General features: G+C 40.3%; 1 protein-coding gene across 3 annotated transcripts in view; it reads right to left on the bottom strand.

Moving 5' to 3' along the window:
* LOC145980974 (uncharacterized) overlaps positions 1 to 20,114 on the bottom strand; it is a 56,288-nt gene that overhangs the window by 17,651 nt on the left and 18,523 nt on the right. For all 3 annotated transcript variants that reach the window (XR_014440907.1, XM_083114064.1, XM_083114063.1), the window contains exons 3-6: positions 18,545 to 18,733; positions 10,404 to 10,503; positions 7,493 to 7,710; positions 2,951 to 3,070 (exon numbers count right to left, since the gene is read on the bottom strand). Coding sequence is in view for 2 of the 3 variants with exons in the window: in XM_083114064.1 (XP_082970190.1) it covers positions 2,951 to 3,070; positions 7,493 to 7,710; positions 10,404 to 10,503; positions 18,545 to 18,733 (627 nt within the window). In the remaining variant the exon portion in view is untranslated. The remainder of the gene's footprint in view (positions 1 to 2,950; positions 3,071 to 7,492; positions 7,711 to 10,403; positions 10,504 to 18,544; positions 18,734 to 20,114) is intronic.

Raw genomic sequence — 20,114 nt, forward strand, 5'->3', positions numbered from 1 at the left:
GTGCACTAAATTAGACTGCTCTCAGAAAATATTGCCACACATCTTGTTTATTCACTCATTTTTCATGGCCCCATCACTTTACAACATACGAGTTACACAATCTGCATAGAGAAAACATTATCTGCCTCACGTAGAAGAATCATTAATCCCAACATCCCTCCCCCCACACACAATTGATTTGACACAAATATTGAGTAAAATATTGCCCTATCTGCCCATAGAAAAAAATGATCACGTTAGCTTGTGAGTTTTCAGCTTCATTCTGATAACCAAATGATATAGCGTTCGTTCGTGAAAAAACATCCCATTAAAAATAATTGAACAACATCCAATCATATTGCCTAAGGAATCTAAACGAATTTCCACTTAAGAAAAAGTGCAGTTGTTATCCGGTATGACAAATCCTTAATTTTTCGATTTTCAATGTTGCAAACAAGAAGAAAGGAAAAGTTTTTACAAACAAGTCCCCCTCTTTTCTTCGTTCTCGTCAACTATGAAGAACTCAGTAAATGTGTGGTCAAAGAAGGCAATGGTGATCGAGTCTCGTTGTCAATTTTCCACTTGCATTTTTGTGGAGGGGAAGGGTGAACAAAGACACCTCAGTCACACACATTGTGTCCAAACTCTAAGGGAAGGCAGCATTTAGAGAGAATCGGTTTGGCAACAGTGCGCTTCTTGTCTGAACCCACGGCAGAAGGATCGGCCCATTTCGTCTTCACGGGGAATGCAAGAAGTGCCGTTTTCCCTTCCTGTCTCTCAAGGGAGGTATGACAAATGCAAGTTGTACCCTCCCACCTGACCATGCCTGTTCGCTCCCTCCTATCGCAAGAAAGCCTAATATCTGGAAGTTCAAGGTTGCGTGGTGAATGAAACAGCTGCAAAAGCAAGAAAAAGAGAGGGAGAAGTTGCGTAGTCAACAGAACAGGTTTCTGCCAAATTTTAAGACATCGTCACAGCTCGGTAAAACGTATAGAGTGGGAAACGGAAGTTAGAGTGAACGTAAAATCGAGGTGAACGTCCTATCATTTAACATGGCCTTTGCCAGGGCCTGACTGGATGAACATATTAAGCGGGAAAACGTATAATGCAGGAACGTAAAATCGCGGTTTCACTGTATAGAGAACATCACACATACAATATTAAAACTAAGTTTACTGCACCCACTATAAATTCCATGACGTTTAAAGGCACTTTTGATGAATTTCCAAGACTTTCTCTAGTGTTTCAACTTGTTTCAACTCTGTTTAAATATTAAAGTAGAAATAGGACAGAACTTGCTAGTTGCAAGAAAAGCTACATTAAAACCAATTCGACCTAAGAACAAACCAAGACTTTTCGTCTCAGATGGCAGAGTTTCAAAGTACAACAAGCAGTGTTGCTGCATGACTGTTTTTTGCTCAGTCGTAAATTACACCTTCTGCTATCAACATGTGCCCTTCACTCACAGTTCAGGGAGAAGCAGAGGATCGGAGACTCATTCGTTTGCTACACTCCGGCGACCACTAGCCTTTGCCGCACCTTGGCCTTGTTGGGGATGCCATTCCCACCTGTTTAGCTTTCTGTAAGTTTGACAAAGCAGAATACCTCAAGAATTTCACCTCTGCATGGCAACTCAATGAAGCCAATTGGTTCATGGTTCATATGACCCTCCTTGCCTTTTGATGGAAATAGAAAAAAATAGAATTTGAAGTTGGATCTTTGAGCGATCAGTCTTTAAATATTAATTGTAGTGCTGATTAAATATTGATGCCGATGTATCAGTATTGGCTGATACCAGTGGTGTAGGTATCAGAAAGTACTGGATGGAATTTATTTATCGATACTGGATGATGCTATTCTGACATTTTGGTCTTTTGCAGAGTCCAAATATCCTGTAAATTATCCTGTTTATCCTGTATCGGTATTGTGTGAAAAATTGAATTTTGTGATTACTAGGGGCATGCATATTTCGTTTTTGACGAAAAAACGAAATGTGAAAAAACACATTGTAGTGTTAATATTTCATGTTTTTGAAAGGTGTGAGATGCATTTTGTGACCATGTTTTGTCACGAAATAATGCGAAATGAACTGCAAAAAGCAACATTAACTCTTAAACACGAAATTTAGGGTTTATTCACCGACGCAACACCTTCGGAGGTTTGAATTATCCTGAGAGTTATGCAATTCCTGGAAAATGTATTAATTCTGCTGGAAAATTGATTAATTCTGCTGGAAAATTGATTAATTCTGCTGTTAATATTGGAGAAGCAAAACTGGACTCCTTTACACAGAAATAAACTTAATACTCTGATAACTACATAAATAGAAGTGAAATGTTAATTTTGTGGAATAAGTGTAGTTTTTACATAAAATTTAGGATTATATTCACAATTTTAAAAGCAAAATGTCTTTTTATATACCACTTTTCATCCAATTTTTCACCGCTATAACACCGATATTTTATTTTATTTACCACTTTTGAACCTGAAATCAACTCAGTTTTGTACCGAAATTTTGCTTTTTTATTTACCACAAATATGTGCCTCTAGTGATTACATAACAGGTATTTTAATTCATGATGGATGCGGTAAACGTGGTTTAAGTATTACCTACACGAAGTTTCGTGTTTTCGCGTTGCACAGCATCTGGCACGGTACACTTAGTGAATGAAGGCATTGGTTCGAAGTGTTAAGCAGAAAAAACTATCCAATTATGCAATGCGGAAACACAAATCTTCATGTAGATAAAGCTATTTTAATATTGTTAAATTAAATTTTAAAAATTCCAGGTGTGACAACACAAAAGAAAAATCCAAAAGAAAAACTCTTGTCTTGTTTAATGGGAAGAGACGAAGGTAGATTGGAAATCAGTGTATAATTGCCTATTTTATGATGAGTTTGAATGGTTTTCAAGTTACACTGTAATGAACAAGAGGAAAAGAGGCAACTTGCATAATGATTATTTCATTACCTTTTTGTTTAAGTTCTTTTGCTTGTCTTTCGCGTAGCACCCTCTGGTAATCCTCAAACTTCTCTGGGAAATCAGCAAACATGATATCCAATACTTCATTGCTCAGCAGCACTGTAAGACCTGTAAAGCAGTTGTGATATTACTATGAATATTGTACTTACTCATTTTACACATCCCCCCCCCCCCCACATAAATGAAGATATTATAACAACACCCTTCCTCCAATATTCAGCACTTAAAAAACAAGACAGTGAACTTCAACAATATACTTTGATATTTGTAATACAGTGTTATACCTTATTTAACTGTACCAGTTATAACAAACATGACTACACCAACTTGAAATTTTGGCTGATAGCGATATTTTACCTGGTTTTTTAATCTCCTTCAAGAGTTATAACTAGGGAACGGAACTTTATGTGCTAAAAAACTCAGAAATATTTATTTTTTATGTGTCATAAATGTTGAAAATATGTGATAAAAACAGGAAAATATGTGACAAAAATAAAAACATTTGGTAACAAAAATGCTTACCTCTTAGTGAGCTATTATTTGGAAGAGTTCCAGTGGATCACCATAGTTTTTCCAAATTCTCCATTGTAAATCTGTGACGATTATCTCTAAAAAGCATCTTATATTGTGAGAAAGATCGCTCCACGTCACAAGAAACAATTCTTGCATATTTGAAGCACGAGATGCCACTAACGCTGAAGTTTTCCAAAGCTTCCTCTTCCTCTACTTCACCTTCCAAAACATGTGCAATTTGGCACAAATTTTGAACACCTTGGTTTTTCCCAAAAATTTCTGTACATTTAGACATTAGCACTTGTGAGTTAGATCCAGCGGGGGTAATATTTCCCCCCCCCCCCCAATAGGATCGTAGGCGAGGCGCCAGAAGTTTGCCAGCGAGCGTGTTCAAAGACAAAACAAACCTAACACTCTCGATATGAAAGAGGTGCTGAGAATCAACATTTTTCCTTCGAGGATTTCGAGGTAGCTGAAGTCAATGAGCGATTTTATGTATTTAAAATGAAAATTCGCAAAATATGTATTTACATACGGAAAACTGGAAAATATGTGTTTTTATGTAAAATAAAATTTGCTGTGTTGACATGTAAGGCTATGATCAGAATTTTGACAAAAACGAGCGTCTCTATCTTATCGCAGAAAAAACATTTATTTACCTAAAGTTCCGTTCCCTAGTTATAACCACACAGAGCAGTGGTGTAGCAGCCGCCCCCTCAACCCCGAGCTTTAGGAGCCCTGCTATGTTCTCTTTCTGTGATCCTGAAATTTTATATAATCCCACAAATTCAGAAGTTACTGTCGCTTATTTTTTTTTTTAAAAAAATGGATTTACAAAACAGATAGTTGGTTCCAGAAACATATCATATAAGAACGTCCGCAATAATAAGCAGTGGTCTGTTGTCTCAGCCAGAGGAGCCCAGGGGCAATTTTCCCTCTGCCCTTAGGTCCGGTAGACCCAATTCCACCATGCAGGGTATACATCGTATACAGTGCTCCAATTGGCATTTCATTGATTGACAAATTTTCAGTGAATAAAGTCCAGTTGCTGCTTAATTTTCTACCTCTCAAAACTTGAGTCCCCCTTTATTTCTTAGCAGCAGATTGCAACTGACCTTCGATATTAGGTCACCATCAACAATGTAGAGGTCCAGTTCAACTCCCGTAACTGAAATGATAAGTTTGCTTGAGTATATAACTCACTACTACGTTGAATCTTGGCCTGATATAGCCAGACCATGGGTTTTTGGGCTGAAGGTGCATCCACCTCTAAGTTCAAAAAAGGAGTGTTTACGTACTATCCTTTAAACAATTTCCACAAACAGTATTTTTTTAAAAAATATATGTGTATTATATGTAACCTAAAATGTTTCAAACAAAATAGTTGGGTGTATGAAGCCTCCACCCTCCTTTAAAAAGGATCCTGGCTGTGCCACCACATTGAAGTAAGAAAAAATATTTCTAATTTCTTCATCCAGTAATTTATCAGACATTCAGACCACGCTGATTAGTTTTGACAAACTACTAAACTGATATATAGCCTAAGTCGATGACAAAAATGGGAAGGAAGGGTTAAAAGTAATTCATTTTACAACTTGGGGGGGGAGGGTTGCTAACTATTGTGCGTCCGTCCCACTCTGGCATCATCTCGATGTTTCTTTCTTCCACTGGGGGGGGGGAGGGGCAATATTTTACTTGCAGGGGGGCCTCGGAGAACTGCGCTATGCCACTGACACAGAGTATAGCTAACTAACTCTCTATCCTTCTTAAACCCAAAGGTTTATGGCTGCAGCAAAACAGACTTTCCATCTGTCCCTATCCTGGGAAAGATCAATCCAATCTTTTTCATCCTTCCCGATTTTCTTTAGGTCCATCTCAATGTTATCCCTCCATCATCATCTTGGCCTTCCTGCAGGTCTCTTACCATCAGGTCCTGTAAAGTCTTCTTTCCTCTCCCACTCGTGCCACATAGCAATACGGTATATTGTAACAAGAATAATAATTTTCCTGTAGTTTACGGTTATTACAAGCATAAGAAAACAGTTTTTTCTTTGTGACGTTTCAGGAGAACACACGCTCCTTTCATCAGACATTTATTTTCATTTTGACTAAAGATACAGTTATAACAATGGTTAGTAATTTTTAAACAAAAAGAATCCGTTATATAATGGATGTTGTCAATGTTACATTGTTGTAATATAGCAACTTAACTGTGAAAAAAGCAGTCTATTTTATTGACACAGCCAGGATCCTTTTTAAAGGAGGGTGGAGGCTTCATACACCCAACTATATAGACTGCTTTTTTCACAGTTAAGTTGCTATATTACAACAATGTAACATTGACAACATCCATTATATAACGGATTCTTTTTGTTTAAAAATTACTAACCATTGTTATAACTGTATCTTTAGTCAAAATGAAAATAAATGTCTGATGAAAGGAGCGTGTGTTCTCCTGAAACGTCACAAAGAAAAAACTGTTTTCTTATGCTTGTAATAACCGTAAACTACAGGAAAATAATTCTATCATGCAAGCAATGCGTACATACAAGAAAAACAAGAAGAATAGTTTGGACAAGAGAATAGAAGTTTTATCCTCACACAGTTCATAGCCACTAGCAAGATATGCCAGCTGAGGAATTATATATTTGTGAGGCAGCTGATGCTGGTTTATAAAGAAAAGTTTGAAAATTCTGAAAGGATCTGTGATTGTAATTTTTTTTTATATTTAGTGTCACTTTTCTGCTACTTTTGGCTAATCGTGGTGATGAGCATGCGTGATGATATCGTAACGATCCATAGTATCTTTTAATTATTATGGACAACGAACTCCAACTTCCAGTCATTCAACCATCGTTTTCCAATCAGGAAATATTCAGAAACATCACAGGAATGCAGTGTCAGACAGCACTGAAGCTCTTCCTGGTCATCAGCGGTATAAACATGTAAACGGACGAAATCCAGGAAGAGGCTACAGTCCTGAGTGTGCATTTGTTTAGTAAATTGAATTGCAATAAATATCTGGGAGGCAGAGAGTTCAGGGTCAGTTCGAATTCAGTGATTGAGGAGCAAGTTACGATTGAATAGAGAGAGAGGAGGAGGTTCTAAGGAGAGCGTGTTAACGCGAGTCGCAAGTCAGACTTTACGTACAGTCACAAGCATAACCTCTCCCAGCAGACCTTCAGTTGGAGTACAGAGACAGGTATATACTTACCCATGCTGATCCAGTCTTTAGGGGTGCAAAACTCAAGTGTCATGTGTTGCCATTCAAGTGTGTAAATTTAGTACCTCTAGCACCTTACCACCAAGCTCACCATGAGCTCACCATCAAGGATGAATGATGATTAGTGAGCTACATTCCCAAAAGATCACCCCATACCTAAGGCTATGAGACGATATGATGAAATAGATGAAGAGACACTCACAAAGAACACCCAGGCTAGGATTCGAACCTTGGACCCCTGGTGAAATAGCATGCTGCAATGGAGGTCGGCAGATTCCGAAAAGGGATCAGAAGAGGAGGAATCAATGAATGGCTCTGAGAAACAAGAGGTTTGAAATGCCAATCCGGAAGAGTATAGAGCAGTCTTGTTCCAGACAATAAACAACATGAGCATTTCTCAATTACAGCATGGCAAGTCTATACATGAACATCCACTACTTACCCGTAGCCAGACTGGCCTGTTAATATTAGCATGGTTAAGGGCTTGTAAAATAAATGGGCTGACAGTCAACAAAACAAACAAAACAATGTTGCTGATTACTGTCTCCCCAATCTCCATACATCCCAAAGATATCACATTAAGTTTCAAAGACAAAACCTGAACAATATACAGTGGACCCTCGATTTTAAGTTTTTCAGGTGAAAAAAATTTAAAATGAGGGAAAATGCAAAATAAAAGAAAACATTCTAACATTTTGCTATGTTGGGACCATCAGGATTGATTGTATAATGAAGGAAATGTAAAATCATGGAACATAAAATCAGGGTTATAAAAGAAAGAGTTATTTTCTTACCTAAATCAAAGAGTGTGTTAGAAACCAAATTCCTTTCTTGTAAATATTCCTTTTCCATTGGCTCTAGTGGTCTTCTCTTCAAATCAGGATAGCGTCGCCTGAAAGACTTTACTCCCACAAATTCAGAGATTTGCTCCTGAATCATGTAATGCTCGGCACCTTTGTCGTTCAGAGGCCACTGGTACTCTATCAAGTTCTCTGCTGTGACTTCAACATTGCTGTAATTAATAAGAAGTGCTAACATTCATTCTGAGCAGTGATTAACAACTACCCATTAGCATAAAAACAATGCATCATGAGAAGTTTTATGATGAAAAATATTCGAGATTAAAGGCTTAATGATACAAAATGCATCTATACTGTAATAAAATATTATTGTTATCATTAAATATAATGGACGTTCTTGTTGATCTATCTAAAGTTGAAATAATTTCTTAAATATTTGCATAAGCACAGTTGAGAATATTGTATGCATTTTTTCTACTGCTGTGAAGTGAATCGCTCCGCTACGCCATAGGGAAAGCGAAAATAAAACCCACTGGTAGAAATTAACAAGAATTTTGCAGGCCCATAGCAAGGGGTAGTTTAGGGGTCAATCTAAAAATATGGATTTTCTTTTTTACTTACGTGTGGTTATAAAAGTCTTCCTACAGCTGATGTTTCCATATTAAAAACACTACTGGTGCTGAATAAGGCAGTTTTATCACAAAATAAAAACTCTCTACATGTTACGTTTCTACCCTATATCAGGGTCTTCTTTACATGAAGAACTAAACTAAATTTTCTTTTTACAGAAAGTTCTCCATCTGAAGAAGACACTCATATAGGGTAGAAATGTAACATGTAGAGTGTCGTTAGTTCATAATAAAACTTACTTGGTCAGCAACTGTTGCGTTCATAAAAATTCTGTGTTTCATATTGAATATATCAAATTGGCTCTCGTTGTGTACATGAAATGAAGTTAGAAACTTGATTTTTTTAGCCTCACGGAGGTGCATTTTTTAACACACCTGTGTCACCTGATAGCTGCTCAAACTACATTTTTGGAAGACTTCACACTCAGGTAACAACTGACAAGGGGCAGGCAATATGGAACACTGGGGTTAGATGCCAAAGCGACAAGCAACAGTCTGCATAAAACAGAGCCTAAACACTACTGTGGCCTTAATGCTGCACACACATTAACTCCAGTACCTCAAAGTTGTGGTTCTTTTAAACCTAGCAGTCATGTTCCAAATGATTAAACCATACAAGGGGTGACTGAAAAGTTCTCGGCCTATACATGATGCATTTGTCTTAGACGAATGTTAGTTTTACTAATCATAGTACATGCCATTGCAGAGCTCCATACCAAATTTCTCACTAATAGCTTTTTCCTGTTTCAGATATTGAAGTCTGAAGTAGAGAAGGTGAGCATTGTCTGAAAATTGGATATATTGAGCAATCGTGTGGTTATCCAATACCTGCTGAAAAAGAGCATGAATGGACAGGACATCCACAAGGACATGATGAAAACATTAGGGGAGGATGCCCCATCCTATTCCACTGTGAAAAAGTGGGTGGCGGAATTCAAGAGGGGGAACACCTCTGTTCAAGATGTCCCTCCTCACAGTGGAAGGCCAGCAACTGCCTGCACTGAGGAAAACATCACAGCAATCCGGGATCTCGTAATGGCAGACCGGCGTGTGACAGAACGTTACATCGCAGAGAAAGTGGGCATGTCCCAGGAACGTATTGGACACATCCTAACATTTATTTTGGACATGCACAAGGTGTTATTCTTGGTTTTGGACTTTTAACCACTGTGTAAAAAAACAACAACAACAAAAAAAAAAAAAAACAGGTTGAATCTGCCTCAGTCTTCAGGGTAGCGTGTAGTCTGTTAAATCATATGGTGTCTATAAATGGTTGCCCTGGAGGATTATTCTCGGTAGCCTAGGCTCCACCTCATCTGTCGGTCACAAGGACCTCTATATACATTAAGTTGCCAGGGAGGATTATCAGTGGCCCAGGCTCGGTGTCATGTCGGTGGGTCTCGAAAATGTTGACTGCTAAAAACAAATGCCAGAGACACATCTTGTCTGCAGCAAACTTGACCCTCCTTCAGGTTGATCCTGTGACATTCACGGGTAGGGTGAGAACTTTTCACTCATGACTCGCAGTCTTTTTTCAATGTCTATAGTTTCAGGAGATAGATGCACAAACAGAAACCATAAAGCCGCAAGAACATATATTTAAATTTTGAAACATACATGTTGATGCTCTATCATCAACAACTAAAGATTGGCCCCTTTTCTAGAGTTTATAGTTTATTGGGATACAGATATCGCTGTGCGTGGGTAACTGAGGTGACCATGGTGGCAAGCTACATGTCACATATCACTTGATAACAAGCCTTAAGAAGCAAAGGCAATTTTTTTTACCATCTTCAGTGTTACTCATACTGGGTCCTTAAACAGGGTGTTTTACAATTCCCTCTGGGATTTTGAAAGTCTGTTGCTCAGAGGCTAACTCGCCCACAGGGACGAAAGCATGACAGTGAAGAGACTAAATATCCAACCTTTTAAGGCACTTACAAATGTTTGATATTTTGTTCCTTGGTGACTCGACAAGACTTAAAATGAGCAGGTAGGCTGGGGTTATCACGTAAGACTGTGGACCGCATACGACTGACGTCTGTCAAGTCACCAAGAGAGGACATACATGCTCTCATTCCCGTGGGTCAGTTAGCCTCTGAGCAACAGACTTCCAAAATCCCAGAGGAAATTATGAAACACCCGATGTAAGGGCCCAGTATCAGTAAAACTGAAGTTGTGAAAAATTGCCTTTATTTCTTAAGGCACGTTAGCAAGTGATATGCCACATGTTGCTTGCTACCTTGGTTTGAAAACTTCTTTGCAGAAAAACACACCTATCTGGATCGAAAACTTCCATCCTGGCTTTCTTCTTTATGCTTTCTGTTGTTCCATTGCTTATAACACTTCCCAGAGATTCATCCTCCATTGGCACTACTGTAATGAAAAAAAGCATGACTGTTTAGTATATAATTATCTGCACACAAGGTAAATAAATAAGGTTGAGCCAGTATCGAGCAACAACAGTGGTACTAATATCCAAAAGTATCAATCCCAATTTAATCACAGACGCTGGTTGATACTTTTATCACACAAGATTTGACAGTTTTTCAAGTACAAATATTAAAAATGAAGAATTTTTATGAAAGGGTACTGTCAAAAATACAAAAATGTACAGTAGACTTTTTTCAACATGCCTGATTGCAATGACATGAATTGTTATAAAATTTTTCCACATTAAAATTCCTATAGCCACAGTCTCCTGAAAAATGTATAATTGGTTGATTTAGTTTATTATAGGGATGGGACCGATTAATCGGTACTCTATCGGTATCGGCCGATATAGGCATATCAGTGTATCGGTTTATCGGTAAAATTACCGATTATTTTACCGATCCGATATATCGATTATTTTCTGATAATTTAGTGCAAAATTCTGCCATTTTGTTGTAATTTTTATGGATAATATACATGCCCTACTTTCTAAAAAAGTAAATGTCTAAATATGCAATTTCTCTTGCACTGCAGTCACCTTGAAACACACATTTATTAAAGAGGTCAGTGAACCTTTCAGGTTCTTCAAGGACTATTTCTAATTTTATATCGGATCGGTAGAATATCAGTTATCGGTATCGGTAAATTTTATATCGGTACTTTATCGGTATCGGCCAAATTCTCATATCGGCCCATCCCTAGTTTATTACACTTTGCTTTTCTGCCACTTTTGGCTAATTATGATGATAAGGATGAGTGATGATATGATGAAGGGACACTCACAAAGAACACCTATGCCGGGATTCGAACCCGGGACCCCTGGCATCATAGTGCACTTTGCTAGCCACTCTGCCCCAGAAGTTGGCCAAAAATGTATAATTGAGATTCCACTGTACTACACAAAGTATTTTTTGTTGTGCAAATTCTCATTCTAAAATTTTCTATACTTTGACATGCTAGGTGCTACATTTCCACAAATATTAATATTAAAAAAAAAAGAAACAACTCTTTTGTCAATCTGTTAGTAATTTTTTTAAATATTTTCATTCATACATAAATTATGTTCCTTCTCTGTGTATAATTTTTATTTTCATGGAGTTTTAATGCAGCAAACATGGATTTTTTTCAGGAGATATTTTAAACAGTAATTTCAAGCTTAACAGTCAATTATCTACAGGCATTATATATACAGGGTCCATTCTGAAAGTATCCGAACTGTTCGCAGCGCAGCGCGAGAATCGGCCGAGGGTTCGGGTAAGCTGTGCCAGGTGGCAGTGGGGGACCTTAACCTTCAAAACAAGGACTCGCTCACTTCCTGCGAGCAGTGGTTGAGGTGCAATCGCTCGTGTTGTGTACACGGAAAAAAACATCGCGTCGACAATTTGGTTGGTGGATTTGGTGAAAATGGAGTGCACTTTGGAACAGCGCTATGCTGTGAAATTTTGTGTTAAATTGAAAAAAAATTTTACGGAAACTTTAACCATGTTATTACCGAGTGATAACCGGGGATGAAACCTGGCTATTCGAGTATGACCCCGAAAGCAAGAGACAAAGTTCAGAATGGCACACCCCTGTGTCCTCTCGTCAAAAGAAGGCCCGGATGTCAAAATCAAAGGTGAAGACAATGCTCCTTGTCTTTTTCGACGCGAAGGGGGTCATGCACAAAGAGTTTGTACCTGCTGGGACCACCGTGAATGCAGCTTACTACAAAACAGTGCTTCAGCATCTCCGACAGAGGGTCCAGCACGTCCGGTCTGACATCGCCGACAGGTGGGTGCCTCACAACGACAACGCGCTGGCTCACACAGCACTGTTGGTAGGTGAGTTTTTGGGCAACGTACGTGTGGCAACGCTGCCTCATCCCCTGGACTTGGCACCGGCCGACTTCTTTTTGTTTCCCAAGGTCAAAAGGGTGCTCAAGGGGAAGCGTTTTGCGTCAATTGAAGAGGTTCAAGCTGCCACAACCGCAGCATTAAAGAGGGTGTCAGTCAAGGACTTCCAGGACTGCTGTGAACAGTGGAAAAGTCACAATACTCGCTGTATTGAGGCTGAAGGTGCCTACATTGAAGAATATTGACAGCAGTTGTAATTGTCATCAATGAATTGTTTGCAAATAAATAAGTCCGGATACTTTCAGAATGGACCCTGTATAATCTTGTCCATATGCTACTTGTTCACTTTTATATGTGTGTGTGTTTGTGTTTCTGATGAATTACCACATGTCTTCAGAGATAATTACTAGTGTTGGGCAATATATAGTCTAGATGATATATCGCAATATTGAAAAAATACCGACCAGGCGACATCAACTAAATGATATATTGTCATGATATTTTAGCAATATATATTGTGTCTGTGATATATGATCATGATATTTTAATTATATATATATATATATATAATGGATAAAAGCAAGGAGGGCCAAAAGGGCTAAGTAAAAATCAAATAAGGTAAAAGGAAACACTCACCGGACAGTAGGAAAATTCAAAATTTTCGCTAATTTATAGCATCATCGGTGTGAGAAGAAACAGAAGACGGAACCGGAAGTTGGGGTCCTGCAGAGTTGCCAGGTCCCCATTGAAGAAGAAGCGGTGCGTAGAACGAAAAAAAACACTGTTTCGTCACCAGGCTCGTCGTAAACTGTGAGTGTGTAGGATGAGTTGGGAGGGAGGGCGGGAGGGTGGGTGAGGGTTGGGCATTACTGGGTGGCCTTGTTCAGGCCAGGTGGAGTGGTTGCACTCATGGCCGATATATAGGCCCTCTCCCATCTTTTGCGAACAGATGTGTTGGCTGGTTGAAGTAGGAGGTGGATGATCGCTACCCGGAAGCAGTCGTTGAAACTGATGTTGTGGTGGTTGGTGTGGACGGCGACAGTGAAGTCCAGGTTGTGGGTGGAGAGCGGTGGTTATTGATGCGGAGGTTGAGGGCCGTTGATGTTTCCCCCAGGTAAAAATCACCACAGATGTTGCAGGTGAGGATGTAGATAAGGTTTGAGGCATGGCAGGTCCCTTTTGGGATGGAGGGTAAATTTGCCAGTGGCCGTGTGCACCTGGAGGGTGTGAGAGGTGATGAGGATGGGACAGGTCTTGCACCTGGGTCGGTTGCATTTATGGGCAGGGGGGTGTTGGATGTGTGGTGAAGGAGTGTTGTGGACCAGGATGTTTTGGAGGTTAGGGGGGCGTTTGAAAACCACCCTGGGTTTGTCGGGAAATATGTTTTTGGTTTCGGGATCACTGTGGAGGATTGGGAGAAGAGAGTGCAGTGTGTGCCTGATTTTGTTGAGGTGGGGATGATATTGGGTGATGAGTGCAGGTGGGTTGGTGGCAGCAGGTTTCCTGGTGGTAGTGGTATGTGAGGCATCTCGTGATATTTGCTTGGTGACCAGGATGGAGGGATATCCACGGTTAACCAGGGCCTGGTGTAGGCGGAGGTTATAATTCTGGCGGGAGGTGGGTGAAGTGTTCAGGCGCTGTCCCCTGAGGGCCAGAGAGAATGGAATTGCTTTTTTGGTGTGGAACGGGTGGGAGCTGGAGAAGTGTAGGTATTGCATGTGGTTGGTGGGTTTTATGTGGATGGAGGTAGTCAGGTGTCCTCCTCGATGTGCACGTCCACATCCAGGAAGGTGATCTGGTTGGGGGAGTGTGTCCAGGTGAATTTTAGGGAACGGAAGTGGTTAAGTTGGTCCAGGAAGGCTGACAAGGATGGTTCTCCATGTGTCCAGAGCATGAAGATGTCGTCGATGAAGCAGAGCCAGAGGAGGGGTTGAAGGGTTGGGTAGCCAAAAACTCTTGCTCAAGTTGGCCCATGAAGAGGTTTGCATAGGATGGGGCCATTCTGGTACCCATGGCTGTACTCGGATCTGTAGGAAATTTTGGTTTTCGAAGGCCTTATCCAAAGGCCTCACCTTTTCCCCCACAACTCCCCCCAAACCAATTCCGCCTACTTTTTGACATACACACATTTGCACGCAGCCTCCGATGGCAACATTTCTGGGCCAAAAATCCCTCACTCCAAACTACTACCAGTGAAACCCCCCCGAGCCTCCTTCAATTTAGCCCCCCCTCCTCCCAAGATCCACCCCCCTGCCCACCAACCACCCCTTGGAAAGATACATCACTGCCGTCATTTCCACCACCTCCGACAGCTCATTCTTAAATAACTTTCACAACCAACCTAACCTCAATCCCCCCAACATAAAGCTCTCAGAGACCTCCGCAACAACCACAACATCAAAATCCTCCCAGCTGACAAGGGGTCCACCACGGTGGTCTTGAACTCTCAAGACTACCTGGCGGAAGCCAACCGCCAGCTGGCTGACCCCTCCACCTACAAACCCACCACTGTTGACCTATCCGCCGAACACCTCACCAAAATCCGGGACTTCATCCACACCCGCGGCCCACCTGAAGGCCTAACAGCTCGTACCACCGCCATGTTAATACCCGACACAATCCCGCACCCCCACCTTCTATCTATTGCCCAAAATCCACAAACCTGGCAACCCTGGCAGACCCATTGTGTCCAGCTATAACTCACCTACAGAACAAATCTCAGCCTTTGTTGACTCCCATCTCCAGCCTCTTGTGAAAGCTCTGCCCTCCTACCTCCGTGACACCAACCACTTCCTCCAGAAAATCAGCACCCTCCCGCCATTGCCCCCAAATACCATCCTTGCCACCATTGATGTCACTTCCCTCTACACCAACATACCTCGCTCCCATGGCCTCCGCTCCATAGAATTCTATCTCAATAGCAGACCCAAACCTCACAACCCCAGCACCAACTTCCTGACCCACCTAGCCCACCTTGTCCTCACTTGTAACAACTTCACCTTCGAAAACCAAAATTTCCTACAGATCCGAGGTACAGCCATGGGTACCAGAATGGCCCCATCCATGTAAACCTCTTCATGGGCCAACTTGAGCAAGAGTTTTTGGCTACCCAACCCCTCCAACCCCTCCTCTGGCTCTGCTTCATCGACGACATCTTCATGCTCTGGACACATGGAGAACCATCCTTGTCAGCCTTCCTGGACCAACTTAACCACTTCCGTTCCCTAAAATTCACCTGGACACACTCCCCCAACCAGATCACCTTCCTGGATGTGGACGTGCACATCGAGGGAGGACACCTGACTACCTCCATCCACATAAAACCCACCAACCACATGCAATACCTACACTTCTCCAGCTCCCACCCGTTCCACACCAAAAAAGCAATTCCATTCTCTCTGGCCCTCAGGGGACAGCGCCTGAACACTTCACCCACCTCCCGCCAGAATTATAACCTCCGCCTACACCAGGCCCTGGTTAACCGTGGATATCCCTCCATCCTGGTCACCAAGCAAATATCACGAGATGCCTCACATACCACTACCACCAGGAAACCTGCTGCCACCAACCCACCTGCACTCATCACCCAATATCATCCCCACCTCAACAAAATCAGGCACACACTGCACTCTCTTCTCCCAATCCTCCACAGTGATCCCGAAACCAAAAACATATTTCCCGACAAACCCAGGGTGGTTTTCAAACGCCCCCCTAACCTCCAAAACATCCTGGTCCACAACACTCCTTCACCACACATCCAACACCCCCCTGCCCATAAATGCAACCGACCCAGGTGCAAGACCTGTCCCATCCTCATCACCTCTCACACCCTCCAGGTGCACACGGCCACTGGCAAATTTACCCTCCATCCCAAAAGGGACCTGCCATGCCTCAAACCTTATCTACATCCTCACCTGCAACATCTGTGGTGATTTTTACCTGGGGGAAACATCAACGGCCCTCAACCTCCGCATCAATAACCACCGCTCTCCACCCACAACCTGGACTTCACTGTCGCCGTCCACACCAACCACCACAACATCAGTTTCAACGACTGCTTCTGGGTAGCGATCATCCACCTCCTACCCCAACCAGCAAACACATCTGTTCGCAAAAGATGGGAGAGGGCCTATATATCGGCCATGAGTGCAACCACTCCACCTGGCCTGAACAAGGCCACCCAGTAATGCCCAACCCTCACCCACCCTCCCGCCCTCCCTCCCAACTCATCCTACACACTCACAGTTTACGACGAGACTGGTGACGAAACAGTGTTTTTTTTCGTTCTACGCACCGCTTCTTCTTCAATGGGGACCTGGCAACTCTGCAAGACCCCAACTTCCGGTTCCGTCTTCTGTTTCTTCTCACACCGATGATGCTATAAATTAGCGAAAATTTTGAATTTTCCTACTGTCCGGTGAGTGTTTCCTTTTACCTTATTTGATTTATATATATATATATATATATATATATATATATATATATATATATATATATATCATGGCCATGATATATCTTGTGTTGGCAATACATCGCCATTATATTTTAGCGATATATCTAGTGTTGGCAATATATATCGATACAATATTTAGGTGATATATATTGTGGAGACAATATATCGCCGATATTACGACATGGAAAAAATATTGTATTGTCGGTGATGATATTTTCTTGACAATATTTTGAGTTATTTTCCTGTAGTTTACGGTTATTACAAGCATAAGAAAACAGTTTTTTCTTTGTGACGTTTCAGGAGAACACACGCTCCTTTCATCAGACATTTATTTTCATTTTGACTAAAGATACAGTTATAACAATGGTTAGTAATTTTTAAACATAAAGAATCCGTTATATAATGGATGTTGTCAATGTTACATTGTTGTAATATAGCAACTTAACTGTGAAAAAAGCAGTCTATTTTATTTTTATTTTAGAATTTTTTAAATTATGAATCCCAAATATCATCAGGTAATTCAAATTCATCATTGTTTTCACAAAGTCTCTTGATGTTTTCTGTTACATTAAATTTTAAAGATGGTGGCTTACTCCATTTGTGAAAAAGAAAACTCCACACTGGATCTATGTTACCATTTTCATTATTTAATTTATTCCAGTGTTCTTCTGCAATGAACGAGGCTTCCCAGACATTCAACTCTGTGTTTCCCGTTAATCTTTTTAAAACCCTTCTCTTTTTAATCAAATGCTTCTCTTCGATGATATGAGTTGACAAACCTGTTCTTGGGTTTAGATTTATAATGTCCAAATCATGTTCGTGCCATCTTATTGCCATTTTCCTTGCTGTTTGTCCCACATAATCTTTTGAACATGAACAACTTATATTATATATTCCTGTGGTTTCCACATCTGGTAGCGAGTTTCTCATTTTGAATTCATTAAATGTACATTCCAAACTTCTTGGTGCTTTAAAAACAATTTTGAAATTAAAACTTTTAAAAATTTTTGCAATTTTATGTGAGAATCCCTTGTGGAATGGAATGCACACAAATTTCTTTTCAACAGATTTTTCATCTTTGTCTGTATTTCTCTTTTCCTTTAGTTTTCTTGCAACTTGTTTTTTGATTTGGTTTATTCTGTTAGTTTGAAAGCCATTTTCTTTTGCTATATTAAAGAGCCTTTCTTCTTCATTTTTGATATCCTCATTATTAGAACATAGTCTTTGTGCTCTCAGGAAAAAATTTAAAAATATGTTATCCATTGTTATACGCGAATGTTCTGATTTGGCATGGATGTATTTTTCCCCCGCTAATTTTTTTCTATGGACTGATGTTTGAATTGTTGAGTCAGTTGTCTTAATTTGCAGATCAAGGAAAGAAATTACATTGTTATTCATGGGTTCGCAAGTGAATTTTATGCAACATCCATTATATAACGGATTCTTTATGTTTAAAAATTACTAACCATTGTTATAACTGTATCTTTAGTCAAAATGAAAATAAATGTCTGATGAAAGGAGCGTGTGTTCTCCTGAAACGTCACAAAGAAAAAACTGTTTTCTTATGCTTGTAATAACCGTAAACTACAGGAAAATAATTCTATCATGCAAGCAATGCGTACATACAAGAAAAAGAAAAACCAATATTTTGAGATATCAAATTTCCGATATCGTCCATTCCTAATAATTAATTACTCACCTAGAGGCAGAGAGCGTGCAGGTGTTTGCGACCTACTGTTGCTGTCGGCACTCATCCGCGTTTCTTCTTCAAATATCTGAACTGTGGGCTTCACATCCTCCAACGTCATCACACCATTGGACACACTGGATGCAGTTTCATCTTTCTCTGTCCCTGCAGCAACTGACTGGGCACCCTTCTTCCCACGTTCTTTAGGAAAGAGGCGATCATAAGTGACATCTCACATTATTGATGCAAAAATACAGGGTTATTGAAAAAGAAATTCACACTTTGAAATTACTGTAACTTGAGTTGTTATTGAGATATGTTAATATGTTATATGTGTGTGAAAAGAGTAGATTAAAAAAAATTATATCAGTCGTAACAATCCATAAGATTGTATGTTTATTTTATTAAGTCTCTCTGAACGCTTCATGTTGACCAGGGCATTCACTTGTTTTTCTCTCAGCTGTCTCAAGCCTCTTAGGCATGTTTACAATGCATTGTGTTGTGCCATGCAAACCTCCTGAGCATTCAGGAAATAGGTAACACTTCTGGGTTTGGTGTCAGCGGTTTGCATGGTAGCAATTATGATAATAAACACGATTCGGCGATTCGGCATCGAGGAAGAGCTCGATGGCCAGGGAATATAGAGGTGAGACAAGCTGGGAAGTGACTGGACTTTGGGAATTGAGTTGGTAGAGAGAGGAGGTCAGCAAGGCAGGAGGTCGATAGTGGAAGCACGCTTTGGTCAACATGAAGCGTTCAGAGAGACTTAATAAAATAAACATACAATCTTATGGATTGTTACGCAGTGACACCTGCAACCGTAGTACCTGCCAGTGACACCATGTGACCACTTTTCCCAAAATGGCAGCTAATCCTTTTTTAAAAAAAGAGGCTACATGGTGCCCACATTGAACACTTGTAGTGTGTGTGTGTAATAGGTGTTGTAAGAGGGAGAGTCACATGAAAACCTTAGAAGTTCAATAAAAATTACATGGCAGACTGTATTCAGATCAAATTTACATCAGCTATAAACCGTTATTTACAAATCTCAAGGGTGCAACACTGATCAAGTGAGCTTCAAGACACCATTTTCATCATTTTTAAAGATGAACCTCCTTCATATACTTGCACCAGTGAAGAGCAGTGGTTTCTTGCCCTCTGGAAGCCAAAAACCACACCAGCAAGTTTATGAATGAAGGAAGAAGTACAACAATGGCTTCAGTTCGCAGGCAGATGGGTGAAAATACCTTCACAATTGATCACAAGTGAGTGTGTGTGTACGTCCCAAAGATTCTTTTTCCCAATATATACAGACATTAACTAAAGACTAGAAAATATATGTGGATCAGCAATGGGTCTATGCTAAAATGCAGCAAACTTGTGCAATTCTACATGCAGAAATTTACTTGTACACTTACTCTTCCATCCCATGTATGGTTTATTACTGTACACCATAGATAAGAGATATTACACATTTAAAACTCTAATATTCCTTTGTATACAGCCTGCACTTTAGAAGAATTACAAAATCTCATCATGCCCCTTTTAACACATTGAGCAAAATATCTTTAGGTTAAAATTC

Source organism: Lepisma saccharinum, chromosome 28, assembly GCF_977018435.1.
Source record: "Lepisma saccharinum chromosome 28, izLepSacc3.1, whole genome shotgun sequence".
Lineage (NCBI taxonomy): Eukaryota > Metazoa > Arthropoda > Insecta > Zygentoma > Lepismatidae > Lepisma > Lepisma saccharinum.